Source organism: Chelonoidis abingdonii, chromosome 11 (genome assembly GCF_003597395.2).
Source record: "Chelonoidis abingdonii isolate Lonesome George chromosome 11, CheloAbing_2.0, whole genome shotgun sequence".
Taxonomy (NCBI): Eukaryota; Metazoa; Chordata; order Testudines; family Testudinidae; genus Chelonoidis; species Chelonoidis abingdonii.
In genome coordinates, this window is record NC_133779.1 from 33,946,067 (window position 1) to 33,959,285 (window position 13,219).

Here is a 13,219-nt window from a genome sequence, read left to right on the forward strand (position 1 = left end):
TGCGGCAGCTCCACCGGAGCCGCCTGCCCCTCCAGCAAAATACCGCCCCGCATAATGCGGGCGCCTAGGCGACTGCCTAAGTCACCTAATGAAAGCGCCGCCGCCCCTAAGACCGGAGCGCTGCTGCAAGTGGGTTCACCATTGCCCCAGGGATTATCAAGGATTCCAGGCAGGCAATGATGTGCTTAGCAGCCCCAAAAATCACCCGGCTCCATCCGGCACAGATGCCAGAAGGGGTAGCAGTCACCAGGCATCACAACGAAATTGGTGCAAAGTAGAGTGACAGGTGTCCCGATTTATAGAGACAGTCCCGATATTCAGGGCTTTTTCTTATATAGGGACCTATTATCCCCCACCCGTCCCGATTTTTCACACATGCTATCTGGTCACCTAGGCAAAGGGCCTCCTGCCGGTGTCTGTGACTCGTGTTGCTCCTCCCAGGGCTGCCCTGCAACTATGGCGAACTCCATGGAGGGATCTAGGGCAGGAAGCAACCTAGGCACAAGTCAAGGCTCAGGATCTGATTTCAGTAGCACTCACACTGCCTGGGTCCTGGCCCCGGTCCGGAGGCTCTGCATCTTAACTTAATTTTAAATGAACTTTTTAAACATTTAAACCTTATTACTTCAGACACATAGTTTAGTTCTTCTTATTATAAACTTATAGAAAGAGACTTTCTAAAAACATTAAATGTTACTGGCTCGCGAAACCTTAAATCAGAGTGAATAAATGAAGACTTGGCACAGCACTTCTGAAAGGTTGCCGACCCCTGATCTAGGAAATGACAGCATTTCCAAGAGAGGCGTGTTCAGCAGAGAGCTCCTGGGCTCGTTAATTTGGGGGTAAACACCCAACATTAGAGGGTGTAAAAAAACATAAACTGAATCAGTGTCGAATGTTTTCACCAATTTCCCCAGCCTTGGCTCACGGGGGCTCGGCTGATGGGTAGAAGAGAGGAGGCTTTGGGGAGCCTGCCCTTCTGGTTCCCCACCCCCATGGGGAATGAAGAAAACTGGGTGCAGCCCCCCTAAAGTCAACTTGGTGTCCTCTCTCATCCAGTGCAACCTAGAGGGAGTTATAGCTCAGACCGAGAGAGGTTTAGATGAGATCGAAACCTGTCTGTCCGTCTCAAACTATTTCTGCAGCCCCTAAGGAGAGCACAGGTTGGCTCTGTCTTGCGACCCCACCTCTGCATAGGTCTGGCTGGGTCTCACGTGCCCTGCGTGTTTGTGTTTTACTGTCACCAGCTCTTTCTGCTGGAGGAGATGCGGGAGCGGAAGTTTGATGGCTTTGCCCGAATTATCCAGAAGGCCTGGCGGAAGCACATCGCCATCCGGAAGTACGAACAGATGCGAGAGGAAGGTAAGAGAGCCGAGAGCTGCGCCAGCAGACCCAGAGCAGGAGATTCTGTGGAGACACTGAGCAGAGAGCTGATACAACCTGGGGTAATTGCATGTACCCCGGCTGGCATGCCATCTTCTCGCCTGCTGGATTGCACAGGGCGGAGCAGCTGGGGAGCCGTTCGATGGGGGCGGGGAAGCAGGCAGGGCACAAAGGGAGCTCTTGCCAACGTTTGACAATGGCTTTTTCATACATTTTAGTTTAAAAAGCAACATATCTAGCATTTGGGGGACTGGGACGCAGAACTCCTGGGTTCTGTTCCTGGTTGTGGGTCTGGAATGAGAGGAGTGGGAAGCAGGACTCCTGGGTTCTGTTCCTGGTTGTGGGTCTGGAATGAGAGAAGTGGGAAGCAGGACTCCTGGGTTCTATTTCCAGCTCTGGGAGAATGTGTGGCCCAGGGGTTAGAATAGCGGGGACTGGGTGGTAGGACACCTGGGTTCTATTCTGCTTCTGAGAGGAAGAGAGGTAGGGGATTTAGAGCAGTGGAATGGGGGAAGCAGGAATCCTCAGCTCTTTTACAAGCTTTCCGTGATTTCCTCTGTGTTTTCCAGCAAGCCACTTATTTCTCCATGCCTCTGTTTCCCCTGGGGTGTCATGAAGCTTAACTAATTAATAAATGTTTGTAACATAATATGGAAGCGCAGGGTATTACTACTTGTACTATTAATGCCACTGCAAGTGTTTACTAAAAGCGAAAGGAGAGATACAAGCAGCTAAAATAATGGTGCAAAGAAGGCCAGGCATGTCCCCCCATTCACCCCATTCCACAACACAAGCATTAGATGGCAGTGAGTGTCATTAAATGTTTACAAACTTCAGACAGCTAAAAGAAAACACTTTATGTGACATATAATTAACCTGTGGAACTTGCTGCTGCAGGACATTATTGAGACAAGCAGCTCAGCAAGATGGGACATTTATATGACCAAGAATAGCATTTTCAGTTAGAATAGCTAGGACAAAAATCTCATAAGCTATAAATGCTCAGGCTTCAGGGCGTATATTGGGGGTCAGGAAGATATGTCCACCCTCCAGGTATAGGGTTGCACAGTGAAGTAGTCTGTGGAGTTTTAACGCCGTCCTCTGAAAGCCTCCAACATGGGGACGATATACCTGCCTGGACGGGCCACTGACTCACTCTGCGACTGACTCTTGTTGCTGTGTGTCCCTGCCCAGCTTCCCACATCCTGTACAATTTCAAGGAAAGGAGGAAGAACAGCATCAACCGGAATTTTGTGGGCGATTATCTGGGCATGGAGGACAGGCCTGAGCTGCGTCAGTTCATGGGGAAGAGGGAGCGGATAGACTTCGCCGACTCGATCACCAAGTATGACCGGAGATTCAAGGTAAATGGACTCGTCCGGGGTGGGCAGGGATGGGGCGGGGAACGGGATTTCCCCTCCTCACCCAGGGGCAGGTGCTGAGAGATTCCTCTCGGAAAGGGAGAGGCAAATCCCAGACTGCGCTATAGGGACGGGCAATCTCCTTCTTTATGGTCCTCTCAATGGCCCTGCTGTCCGTGGGATCCCATATCCATTTCTCCGGCAGGGTTGCAGTCAGTCAGGTCCCAGATGTGTCCATTGCTCCCTGCCTGGGAGCTGGCAGCTGCTCGGTTTTTAAAGGCATCGCATGAAAATGAGATCTGCTTGCCCCTGCCCAGACAGAAACACAGAGAGATTTTGGAGGGGCCTGGGAGCGGGGTGGGAATTCTCCCCTTCTGAAGTCTGCAGACAGTGACTAGTTTAACCACCCCTACCCAGCGATGACCCCAAAGTGCTGACCTCCCCTCCCCAGCTTCGCCCACTGTTGCCCTGGAGTCACCGGTGCTGCTCCCTGTGAGATGTGGTGATTGACTCCCCTGGGTCAGTTCGGGCTCCTCCTGCTGGCACTCGCCTCCCCTCACACTGCTGCCCCATCTCTCCCCCTAGCCCATCAAGCGTGACTTCATCCTGACCCCCAAGTACTTCTACCTGATTGGCCGCGAGAAGGTCAAGAAGGGTCCCGAGAAAGGCCAGATCAAGGAGGTGCTGAAGAAGAAGGTGGAGATCCAGGCCATCTGCAGAGTCTCCCTCAGGTGATCCCGGCAGCTGGCAGGGCCCCTAGTAGCCTGGACCTCGCCCACCCCCCAGCCCTCTGCAAGGTCTTGGGACCACAAATGTGGGTCTGGCTGCATGTGGGCATAGTGACTCCTCCCCCAAGAGTCCTGAGCTTTACCCCCCACAACCAGGGAACGAACCCACTGCTATTGCCTCAGCCCTATAGGCACCCAGCTCAACTACTCCTACCAATGCCCCGGGCCCTCAGTATGGCATGCGTTGGTGGGCTGGCTCTCCTGCTGTCCCCCAGTCTCCCTTCTTCCTGGTGGAGGTGAAGACGTCACAGACCGGGCTGGGGGTGCAAGGAAGGGGTTGCATGGGGAGGCTGGAGGCAAAGCATCACATTCTGTGGACAGCTTTACAAATCAGCAGCTCTCTGGCCCTTGTGATCTCCAGATGGGTTCGGATGGCCTCCAGCCAGCCCTAGGGTTCCTCCCAGCTGGACTCTGATGCCCTCTTCTCTGGTTCTTTGTCTGGCCAGCACGAGGCAGGATGACTTCTTCATCCTCCACGAGGAGGAAGCCGACAGCTTCCTGGAGTCCATCTTCAAGACAGAGCTCATCAGCCTGCTTTGCAAACGCTACGAGGAGCTGACCCAGCGCAAGCTGCAGCTCAGCTTCGCTGACACGTGAGCGGCAGTGGGGCTCCTGGGGGAGGGAAGGCGGGGGCAGCTGGGGCCGATCTGCCGGCCGGCTCCACCTATTGGAGAGCCCTGTGTTCCCAGCGCTGGGAGGAGCATAGGGGCTACTGGTTAGAGTGGGGGGGATTGGGAGGCAGGACTCCTGGGTTCTATCCCCAGCCAGGGGCAGCGCTAGGCATTTCGCCACCCCAAGCATGGCACAGGCAGGCTGCGTTTGGCAGCTTGCCTGCGGGAGGTCCACCGAAACCACGGGACCAGCGGACCCTCCACAGGCAAGCCGCCGAAGGCAACCTGCCTGCCGCCCCTGCGGCGCCGGCAGAGCACCCCCTGCGACTTGCCGCCCCAAGCACGCACTTGGGTGCTGGGGCCTGGAGCCGCCCCTGTCCCCAGTCCTGAGAGGGGAGTGGGGTCTAGTGGCTAGAGTGGGGGTGGGCTGAGGAGGCAGGACTCCTGAGTTCTATTATCAGCCCTAAGAGGGGAGTGGGGTCTAGTGGCTAGAGTGGGGGGTGCTGATTGGGAGGCAAGACTCCTGGGTTCTGTTATCAGCCCTGAGAGGGGAGTGGGGTCTAGTGATTAGTAGGTGGGGGGATGATTGGGAGGCAGGATTCCTGGGTTCTATCCCCAGCCCTGAGAAGGGAGTGGGGGCTAGTGGTTAGAGTAGGGGTGGGATTGGAAGGCAGGACTCCTGGGTTCTATCCCCAGCCCTAAGAGGGGTGTGGGATTATAGACTGGCTGGTAGGGGAGGTCATTAGTTTAGTCTGGGGGCTCTGTTGCGAGTAGCGGGTAGTTAGGAGAAGGCTGTGACCCTGATTTGTCAAGTTCAGTGACACTAGGGCTTTTAAAGCAAAGATCCCCCACAGGTGGGGGGGCCCTGGTTGGACCCTGAGTCCTGACAGCCTTTCTCCCCACTTGCTCAGACTACAGTTCCGGGTGAAGAAGGCAGGGTGGGGTGGAGGCGGCACACGCAGCATAACGTTCCTGAGGGGCCAGGGCGACGTGGCCGTCTTCAAAGCAGGAGGCAAGACCCTGACGGTCAGCATCGGGGACGGGCTCCCCAAGAACTCCAGTGAGTGTCGGCGGTGGGTCCTTTGCCCTTGGGGGGTGGGGAAGGGGGGCTGTTCTGTCGAGGTTCACCCAGAGGATGGTGGCGCTTCTGCGCCCTGGTCTTTGTTGTGCCGAGCGCGTGTACGGAACCAGGCCTGTTGCGCCCGGGATAAACACTGACTGCAAAATAAACAGGCCGTTCCGGCTGGGTGATGGCACCCCCCACTAACAGCACCTCAGGCCCACGCGGAAACCCGCTGTGAGCTGCGTTAGCAGGGGCTCCGCTCAGTGCCTGGAGTCCTGCAATCTCCAGTCGTGGGGTCAGGAAGCATGTCGCACAATGTGGGCTTCAGGACTCTGTCCCGCGTGGTTAGAGTGGTCGGGGGCAGGGAGCCTGGGTTCTATCCCCAGCTCTGGGAGGGGAGTGATGTCTAGTGGTTAGAGTAGGTGGGCTTGGGAAGCAGGACATCTGGATTCTGTCCTCAGCTCTGGGAAAAAAGTGATGTCTAGTGGTTAGAGTAGGGGGGACAGGGAGGCAGGACACCTGGGTTCTGTCCTCAGCTCTGGGAAAGGAGTAATGTCTAGTGGTTAGAGTGGGGGGGGGAACAGGGAGACATGATGCCTGGGTTCTATCCCCAGCTCTGGGAGGGGAGTGATGTCTAGTGGTTAGAGTGAGGGGCTTGGGAAGCAGGACACCTGGGTTCTATCCCCAGCTCTGGAAGGGGAGTGGGGTTGTAAAATGGCTGGGGGGGTGGGTGTCATCATTTTAGTCTGGGGGCTGTGTGGAGAGTGGAGTGGATTTTCCCCTCTGCTGACTGTGAAAGGGGGACGTGCTGCCGAAGGGCAGCAGTGCAGCTTGCTTGGTGAGTTAGGAAGTGGAGGAATGGCAGGTTTTACTGGCCCACCACGGTTTGCAATGAGCCAAATGTGGACCGACGACGCCCTAATGAGCCTGGGCCCAGCCCCCATCCACCCGCTCTCTTTTGTCCCAACAGAGCCCACTAAGAAAGAAATCCAGAAGAGCAGAGGCCACCACAAGCAACCGGCGCCTTCCAGAAATGCCCCACAAGCCCCAAGAGGTGAGGCGGACAGAGCCAAAGGGGGGTCCTGCCTCAGGGGCCATGTGAGAGCCAAGCCGCACTCTGGGAAGCCTGTTGAGTCGAAGGCGACCCCAGAACCCCCAAGGAGAAGGGGGGTCCTGTAGCCCAGCTGGAAGTTACCGTCCAGGGCTGTAAAACTGTGTCCGTTCCAGCCAGGACATCAGGGCTTGTGGCTCTATGGAGGGTCCCCTGCACCCTGAGAACCTGACCCCTTGGGGCTACCAGCCACCTGGGGGCGCTCAGGGGCCATCCCCCGGCAAACCTTCAGTGGAGGGTGGGGGCAGGAATGAATGGCTCCGGGGACTGAGCCAGGGATAGAGAAGTTTTGCTTCTTGGCACCCAAAGTTGCCGCCATCTGACGGCCCTTCAGTGGCACGTGTGAAATGAGTTGCTAGTTCTCAGACCAGCCCCTGTTGAGCAGGTGTCCCTGTTACAAAAAAACAACTGTCTCAGCTGCTTCTGGCTGGCAGGCCTGGTGCCAGTCTCCGCGGAGGGGCCAGGCTGTGGCTACTGATGCTGAGCTCTCATCTCCGCCCTACGGAGCCCAGGTCAGAGGCGGCAGTTTGCCTGGAATTGTTCCTCTTTGGTGGAGAACGAGAGGGCTGCCTCCAGTGCTGTGAATTCAGCCCCAAAGCTCACATTAAAGGGTCCAGATTGGGCAAAGGCATGTCAGCAGAGCCCCCCACCCCCATTTCGGAAGTGCACTGAGTGTCCACGGAGGGGTTAATCCAAGTTCCAAGTCAGAGAATAGAATCAGAGAAGATTAGGGTTGGAAGAGACCTCAGGAGGTCATCTAGTCCTGGCTTTACCTTTTCAGATGGAAAAGGCAGCGGGCCCAATGGCCAGCAGCCCCTGGATTGGGAATCAGGACAGCTGGAATCTAGTCCTGGCTTGGCCACTGACTCAGATTCCCTGCCTGGGTAATGGGCTACATAAGGCTGCAGATGGCACCGGCTGAATGGGTGGGTGTGAAGTATTACAGGGTAACCGATCCCCGTCCGGTGGTTCTTTCAGGGACCTGCAGGAACGGCGCTGCCCAGTTCCCCCGTAATGACAACCGGCAGCGGGAGCAGATGTACACCACGACCCAGAAAAAGGCACAGGGGCCTCCTGCCGCCATGCTGCCTAAGCAGGGCATGAGCCACAGGACAAGGGCAAGACCCCCCTCGGAGCAAAACTTGGAGTTCCTGAATGTGCCCGACCAAGGGGTGGCAGGGTAGGTGTTGCGAAAGTCGGGCCCTTCTGCACCAACCGGTTAGAGAGGCTGCGTGCTGCCAATGCCACTCCCAGGGTTCTCCCTCGCCTTGGAGCTGGGACATTTGCTCTTCTTTTTCTAATCAGTTCCCTGCTGCTGCATCCAGCCGGGACACAGTGCAGCCTGCCCATTCATCACGGTGGGGAAGATCAGCAGCACCTCTCCAGCACTGGGCTGTGTGAACTTGCAGAGAGGAGCCAAGAGGAAGAGGCTGTTTAGACAGAGAGTTTCTGTCACATCATCCCCTGCAGCGCTCCCCTTGGGCGGTGACCCTACCAGCACCCATGCAGCCCGGGAATGGGAGACCTGGGGGGAAAGTCCAGACAGTGGCCAGACAGTGGCACTAGGGAATAAGCAAAGAGCGCTCTAACCTGTGTGCCCCTCTGGAAAGCCTCTGTCCCTGTTGGTATGCTCGGGGTTGGGGTCAGGTTTAGAGGGCCGGAGGGTCTGGGGAATCCACCCACAGGAGCTTGTGACCCTCCTGCCCTTGGAAGGGAAAGGGAGCCTCCTCTCTCTGCTGGGTCCCCACTGCCCTGTTCCTGCCACGTTCTGCTGCTGCACGACCCCTTTGCGGCCCGCGCTGAGCGGGTGCCTTTTGTTCTTTGCCCCTCCAGCATGCAGAGGAAAAGAAGTGTCAACCAGCGGCCCCCTCCGGCGGGACGTCCCAAGCCCCAGCCCAAGGTCACCAGCCCGCGCTGCCAAGCGCTGTATCAGTACATCGGGCAGGACGTGGATGAGCTCAGCTTCAACATCGGTGACGTCATCGACATCCTGCTGGAAGGTATGTACGAGGTACCTGTTGTGCCCCCCCGTCCCGTCTCATACACCTGAGCAGGGGCTGTCAGTGCAGCCCAGCGGGCGGAGGGGTGTAAGGAAAGGAGAGGAGTCTATGGACAGAGCAACCCCACCGTGCTGTAGCCTCCTTCCACCTCTGCAAGCTGGGCTGCCAGGGGGTCAGAAGGTGTCTCTGGGGCTGATTGGCCTCGTCCTCGTTTCTTTAGAAGTCCCTCCTGCCCTGGGTCTGGGCTACACACATGCCATCAGCAGGGATGTCCAAAGAACGCGGGATCCTGCTCAGTGCTGTTTGCTCAGCGCAGGTGGTCTTGGCATGAAGGACATGGCTCTGTCGGCTAGCTGGGACACCCTCTTCCCTGTCCCGTGTGGCCTTTTCTCAGGGCGATGGGACATGACACACTTTTTGGCTGCCTGCTCTAGCGGCTTTGTGTGATTCTCGGACTCTCTGGGAGCCTTTTCCGTGGCTTAGTTGCTTAAGAACCTCTCAATAAGCCCTTAGGAACATTTCATCTTGGTTGTCCTCTGCCATCGGGACTTCAGTGCCAGCCACTTGTGCTCTCATGAGCAACACGTTATTTGTTGTACCATCCAGCTGGTTTTTCCTCAGTATATCTGTGTATACCTGGCAGGTTAATGCAGCAGCGGCACTTCGCCTTTCGCTGCACAGTCGTAAAGCAGAGGAGACATCCACCACATGGCGTGGGTTGGATCCTTATGCTGGCCACTTTCCAAAGGCTTCCTCTCCTCCCGCCGAAGCATTGGCCTGAGGATTAGCTGCTTCACCTCACAATCACGTGAGAGACTGCGGTCTAGGTAAAGGAACCTGGACACAGCACCCACCAAAATATCGTTAAACTGGGTTACGGTGGAGGATATGGGTCACCTGCAGATGGATGCCTCAGATGGACAAAAAGACTAAAGAACCAGAATGAAGAATCAAGACCAAAGAACTTAGCAGAAGCATGGAACCTGTTTGCAGAGGCTGAAAAATTTAATGGAGCCATCGGGTGCAGCCGTCAGGGAGTGTTTCTGTCTCAGGGTCCCCGCTGCCCTTCGTACCAGCCATATTGAATACCTATTCGCTTGTTCAGGAGTGGGACCCTCAGAGGACAAGCAGAGCAACCCTGGCTTCCTGCCTCTGACCGAGGAAAATGCACCTGCTGAATTGTCATGTACAATCATCTTTCCCGTGTTGTGGTCGTGGAATTAACACACGATGTTGGGGAAGTGTGAGCTACCAAGGACAATCTGACTTCCCCGGGGAGTCTGCTCATAGCCTCAGAGGCCTTTCTTTGCTCCTTGCGAGCTGCTGGGAGGGGTTGATGATGATGTGCGCAGTTGTATTTTTGTAGCTGGCTGGCAAGCAATCTGTTTGGAGAACATTTCACTCATCGATTTCTAAGGCCAGAAGGGATTGATACTATCCTGTCTTCTGACTTCCTGCATAACCCAGGCCAGAGCACTTCAATACAAGCCATAAGATTTTGTCATATGGTTTTGCTGGGGTGGTAATCTTGACACTTAAGGTTAAATTGGACAAATAGTTTCTAAAACAGGATGAGTAACAATCCTTAAAAAGACTGCTCTCAGCCAGGCAGCAACTGAGCTATGCTCTGGGTTTGGGCTGGACCTATGTAGGCTTGCTATGGCGAACCTTGGGTACGTGTACCACTCTGTCATGAAGCCCACCAACCAAACACACACCTGTACCCAGCTCTCTCTCTCTCGCACACCCCGTCCAAGTAAGACTGAGGTTGCAGGTCACAAATACCATGCCAGTGGCATTGCTCGTACCCTGCACTGAATACTAATGATCACGTCACTTTTTTCCAGATCCCTCCGGATGGTGGAAAGGTCGGCTTCATGGCAAAGAAGGGCTCTTCCCTGGGAATTACGTGAAGAAGATCTGAGTGAGCCTCGGTCCGCAGGCTGCCTGGACGGGTGGAGCAGAGATAGGAGTGAATGAATTCATCCAACCTCATATTCTGATAAACAGAAACCAGGCCCTGCCTGGTGAGCACTGGCTCCCCTTGCCGACTGGGAGGGACAGCTGCAGGCCAGATGTGGAGCAGATGGACAGCTCTTCAACAGCCAAGCATGATGCAGAAACTATGGCACAAGCGTTGTTTGGATTCCCAGACCCAGGCGTTGTCAATTACGCTTGTATTTAAAGTTGGGTGGGTGGGGGCGGAGTTAACGCCAGATGGCTGCTGGGCGGCTACGTGTTGTGCCATTCCGCTGAAGCTGCCACTTTACGAAGTGCTTCGACTCCCTTCCGGTTTCCTTTCCCTCGCTGCGTGACTCTGCTGCTCTGCTGTTGTCTGTGACCTGGAGCAACATCGCATTGTCTGCAAAAGTCACCTGCACTGATTTCTGTCGCGAGTTAAGATTGTAAGCTCTTTGGAGCAGGGACCAGCTCTTTGTTACACATTTGTACAGCTCCTAGCACAGCGGGACAGGAAGAGTACAAGTAGTAAGTAAGAATAATGTTGTCCTCACTTATAGCAGTGGTGACTTCGACCGTGTGACTCGGCACATAGCACCCATACGTTGTTGCTGTTGCACACTGAATCCTGACCCTGGAGCTGTGGGGAAAGCAGAGATGGGGGAGCCGAAATCCCCAGGAATTTCAGCCACGGTTAATCTCAGCCATGGTTAACGACTGATTTCCGCAGGGCCCCCCGCAGTGATATAGGAACTCTGGCCTCCAAGATGGTGGTTCCCACCTTAGTACAAACCCTGGGACCAACACCATGGGGATGCTCTTCTGAGACTGCACAGTTACCTCAAAGAAGACGATTCTGTATCTAGATTTTGCTGGAGGGTGTGGAGCAAGGAATCCAGCCGTTCCCGCACGATAGCTCAGGTACAGTCTCCTTTCGATACGTCTGAGTGGCGAAGCGTTATGCTGAACTGCTCGGCCAAACCATGTGGGCCCCACAGGGGATTTGGATGTGTATTCAGCAGGGAATTCTAACAACGCTACCTCCAGAACAACACGGGTCTAGGCGAGAAAGTGACACCCTGGGAACCCAGTGCCACAGAACCGTGTGCGTGTATTGCTGTTATCTGACTGCCTGGGGAAAAAGTCACGGGGAGTATTTCACTGAAGTGCTGAGAGCCAATTTTTCTTTGGGGAAGGGAGTTTATTTTCAGGCAAGTCAGGTCATACAGCCCTGGTTGACTGGGATGCTCCAAAATCACTGGCTCAACAGATGCAGGGATTTGTCATGACTAATAAAGAGCTTGGACTGCCCCAAATTAGCAGATCAGTAAAGGGAGAATTTTGCTTTCTTTTGTATGCTAGGTTGACTGTGAATGGATGTTCATCCTATATCGTCAGATGATTTTTGGTGGGCCGCATGTTTTGATTTATCTTCATGATTCTCACCCCTAGTAAAGTAGGAGACACAGACTGAAGCTGGGAAAATAATTGTTCCGAATTTGCATTGCTCTTCCCGTGCAAATGTTGCCTTTGGGATCTGGAAAATGGGCTTTGTTATTTTTCTCCGAACGGTTTGAAAACTTCTCAGCACAGACCCCTCAGCCCTTCCGTTGATGAGTCATTTTTGTGGAGAAAAAGGTGGCAAAACTGTCCTTGTGAGTTGGCTAAAACTTTTGCCTCATTCCTGTTTTTCTGACCGGACATCCGTGAAAACTGGGAGCGAGAGTCTCTGCAGGTGGTCGGTAGAAGCTGGGCCTACACAGGTAGTGTGACAGATTCTGCTGCAGGTCGCCCACAAGCGCTCCAATTAAGTTGTTCCACTGTAACTAAATAACTGAATAACCCACTATTAATTGGGCCGGAGAAGGAGCAAGAATCGCTCTAGCCCAGTGCTAAGGGGCCTCACCTGAGAGGTAGCAGATCTCTTCTCCTCATAGACAGAGAGGAGACTTGAATTGGGGGAGGAGGAAGGGTGTCCCAAGTGAGTGCCCTAACCACTGAGCTAAAGGTTGTAAGAGAGGGCAAGCTGCCTTTGCCTCCTTGTTGCCATTTTGTGTGGTGTTAGGCAGCCTCCAAGCATGTCTACTGCATATAAATTAGGGGGTGTAAGGGCCGACTTTCTAATGTGCCAGGGGGTGCTCCCCAGGCCCCACCCCCACTCCACCCCTTCCCCAAGGCCCCACCCCTGCCCCACCTCTTCCTGCCCCCTCCTCTGAGCACACCCTGCTCCTCCCCACTGCTTCCCACCGCACCTCCAGCCCCCTCCAGCACTTCCTGCCCCCTCCCACCCCAGTCAGCAGGGTGGGTGGGAGGAGCTGGTGGGGGAGGGAGGCCTGATAGGAGGCTGATGCCTGTCGTCCCCAGTCTGTGGATTGCAAGCCGCAATAGAGGGGATGGGGTTTGGGACATATCCCTCTCCTTGGCATCTCCCATGGGCTAGCTTCAGCGGCTCTCGGCTTAGCATGCTGGCTTTTTTGGCTCGCATTTGTAGGCACCCATCTATCACACGAGGCCCCAAGGCGCCCAGCTCAGGCTTTGCACAGCCCAGGGGTGTTCCTGTGAGTTTCTAGATAGAAGTTTGCAGGCTCAGTGTCACAACGCCCAAGTCTCTTTGTGGAGCAGGGTCTCACTGGCTGGGCTACTCCGTGTGCGCTAAAGACCAGGCTCTTTTTCGGCACTGACAAATTGTGCTCTCTCCTCTTCTCAGGGTCTTATGCTGTTTGCAACAAGGCAGATATCTAATAATTAGCTCACCTTCTCCATAGATCTCAAAGCCCTTTCAAAGGAGGTTAGTAGTGTTAGCTCCCTTGTACTGCTGGGGAAACTGAGGCACGGAAAGAGGCAGTGACTTACCCAAGGCCCTCCACCTGTGGCAGAGCCAGGAATAGACATCAGGTCTCCTGAGTCCCAGCACAGCACTCTGTCCACCAGCATTGACCGGGA

At 55.0% G+C, this 13,219-nt stretch overlaps 1 protein-coding gene across 2 annotated transcripts in view; it reads left to right on the top strand.

Annotated features, from left to right (window-relative positions):
- Positions 1–11,632, top strand: part of MYO1F (myosin IF) — a 50,372-nt gene extending 38,740 nt beyond the window's left edge. For both annotated transcript variants that reach the window (XM_075070860.1, XM_032774017.2), the window contains 9 exons: positions 1,248–1,362; positions 2,578–2,747; positions 3,330–3,475; positions 3,979–4,125; positions 5,055–5,203; positions 6,177–6,260; positions 7,296–7,497; positions 8,151–8,317; positions 10,165–11,632. In XM_075070860.1, the coding sequence (XP_074926961.1) occupies positions 1,248–1,362; positions 2,578–2,747; positions 3,330–3,475; positions 3,979–4,125; positions 5,055–5,203; positions 6,177–6,260; positions 7,296–7,497; positions 8,151–8,317; positions 10,165–10,241 (1,257 nt within the window). In that variant the 3' untranslated portion in view covers positions 10,242–11,632. The remainder of the gene's footprint in view (positions 1–1,247; positions 1,363–2,577; positions 2,748–3,329; positions 3,476–3,978; positions 4,126–5,054; positions 5,204–6,176; positions 6,261–7,295; positions 7,498–8,150; positions 8,318–10,164) is intronic.
- The last annotated feature ends 1,587 nt before the right edge of the window (positions 11,633–13,219 follow it).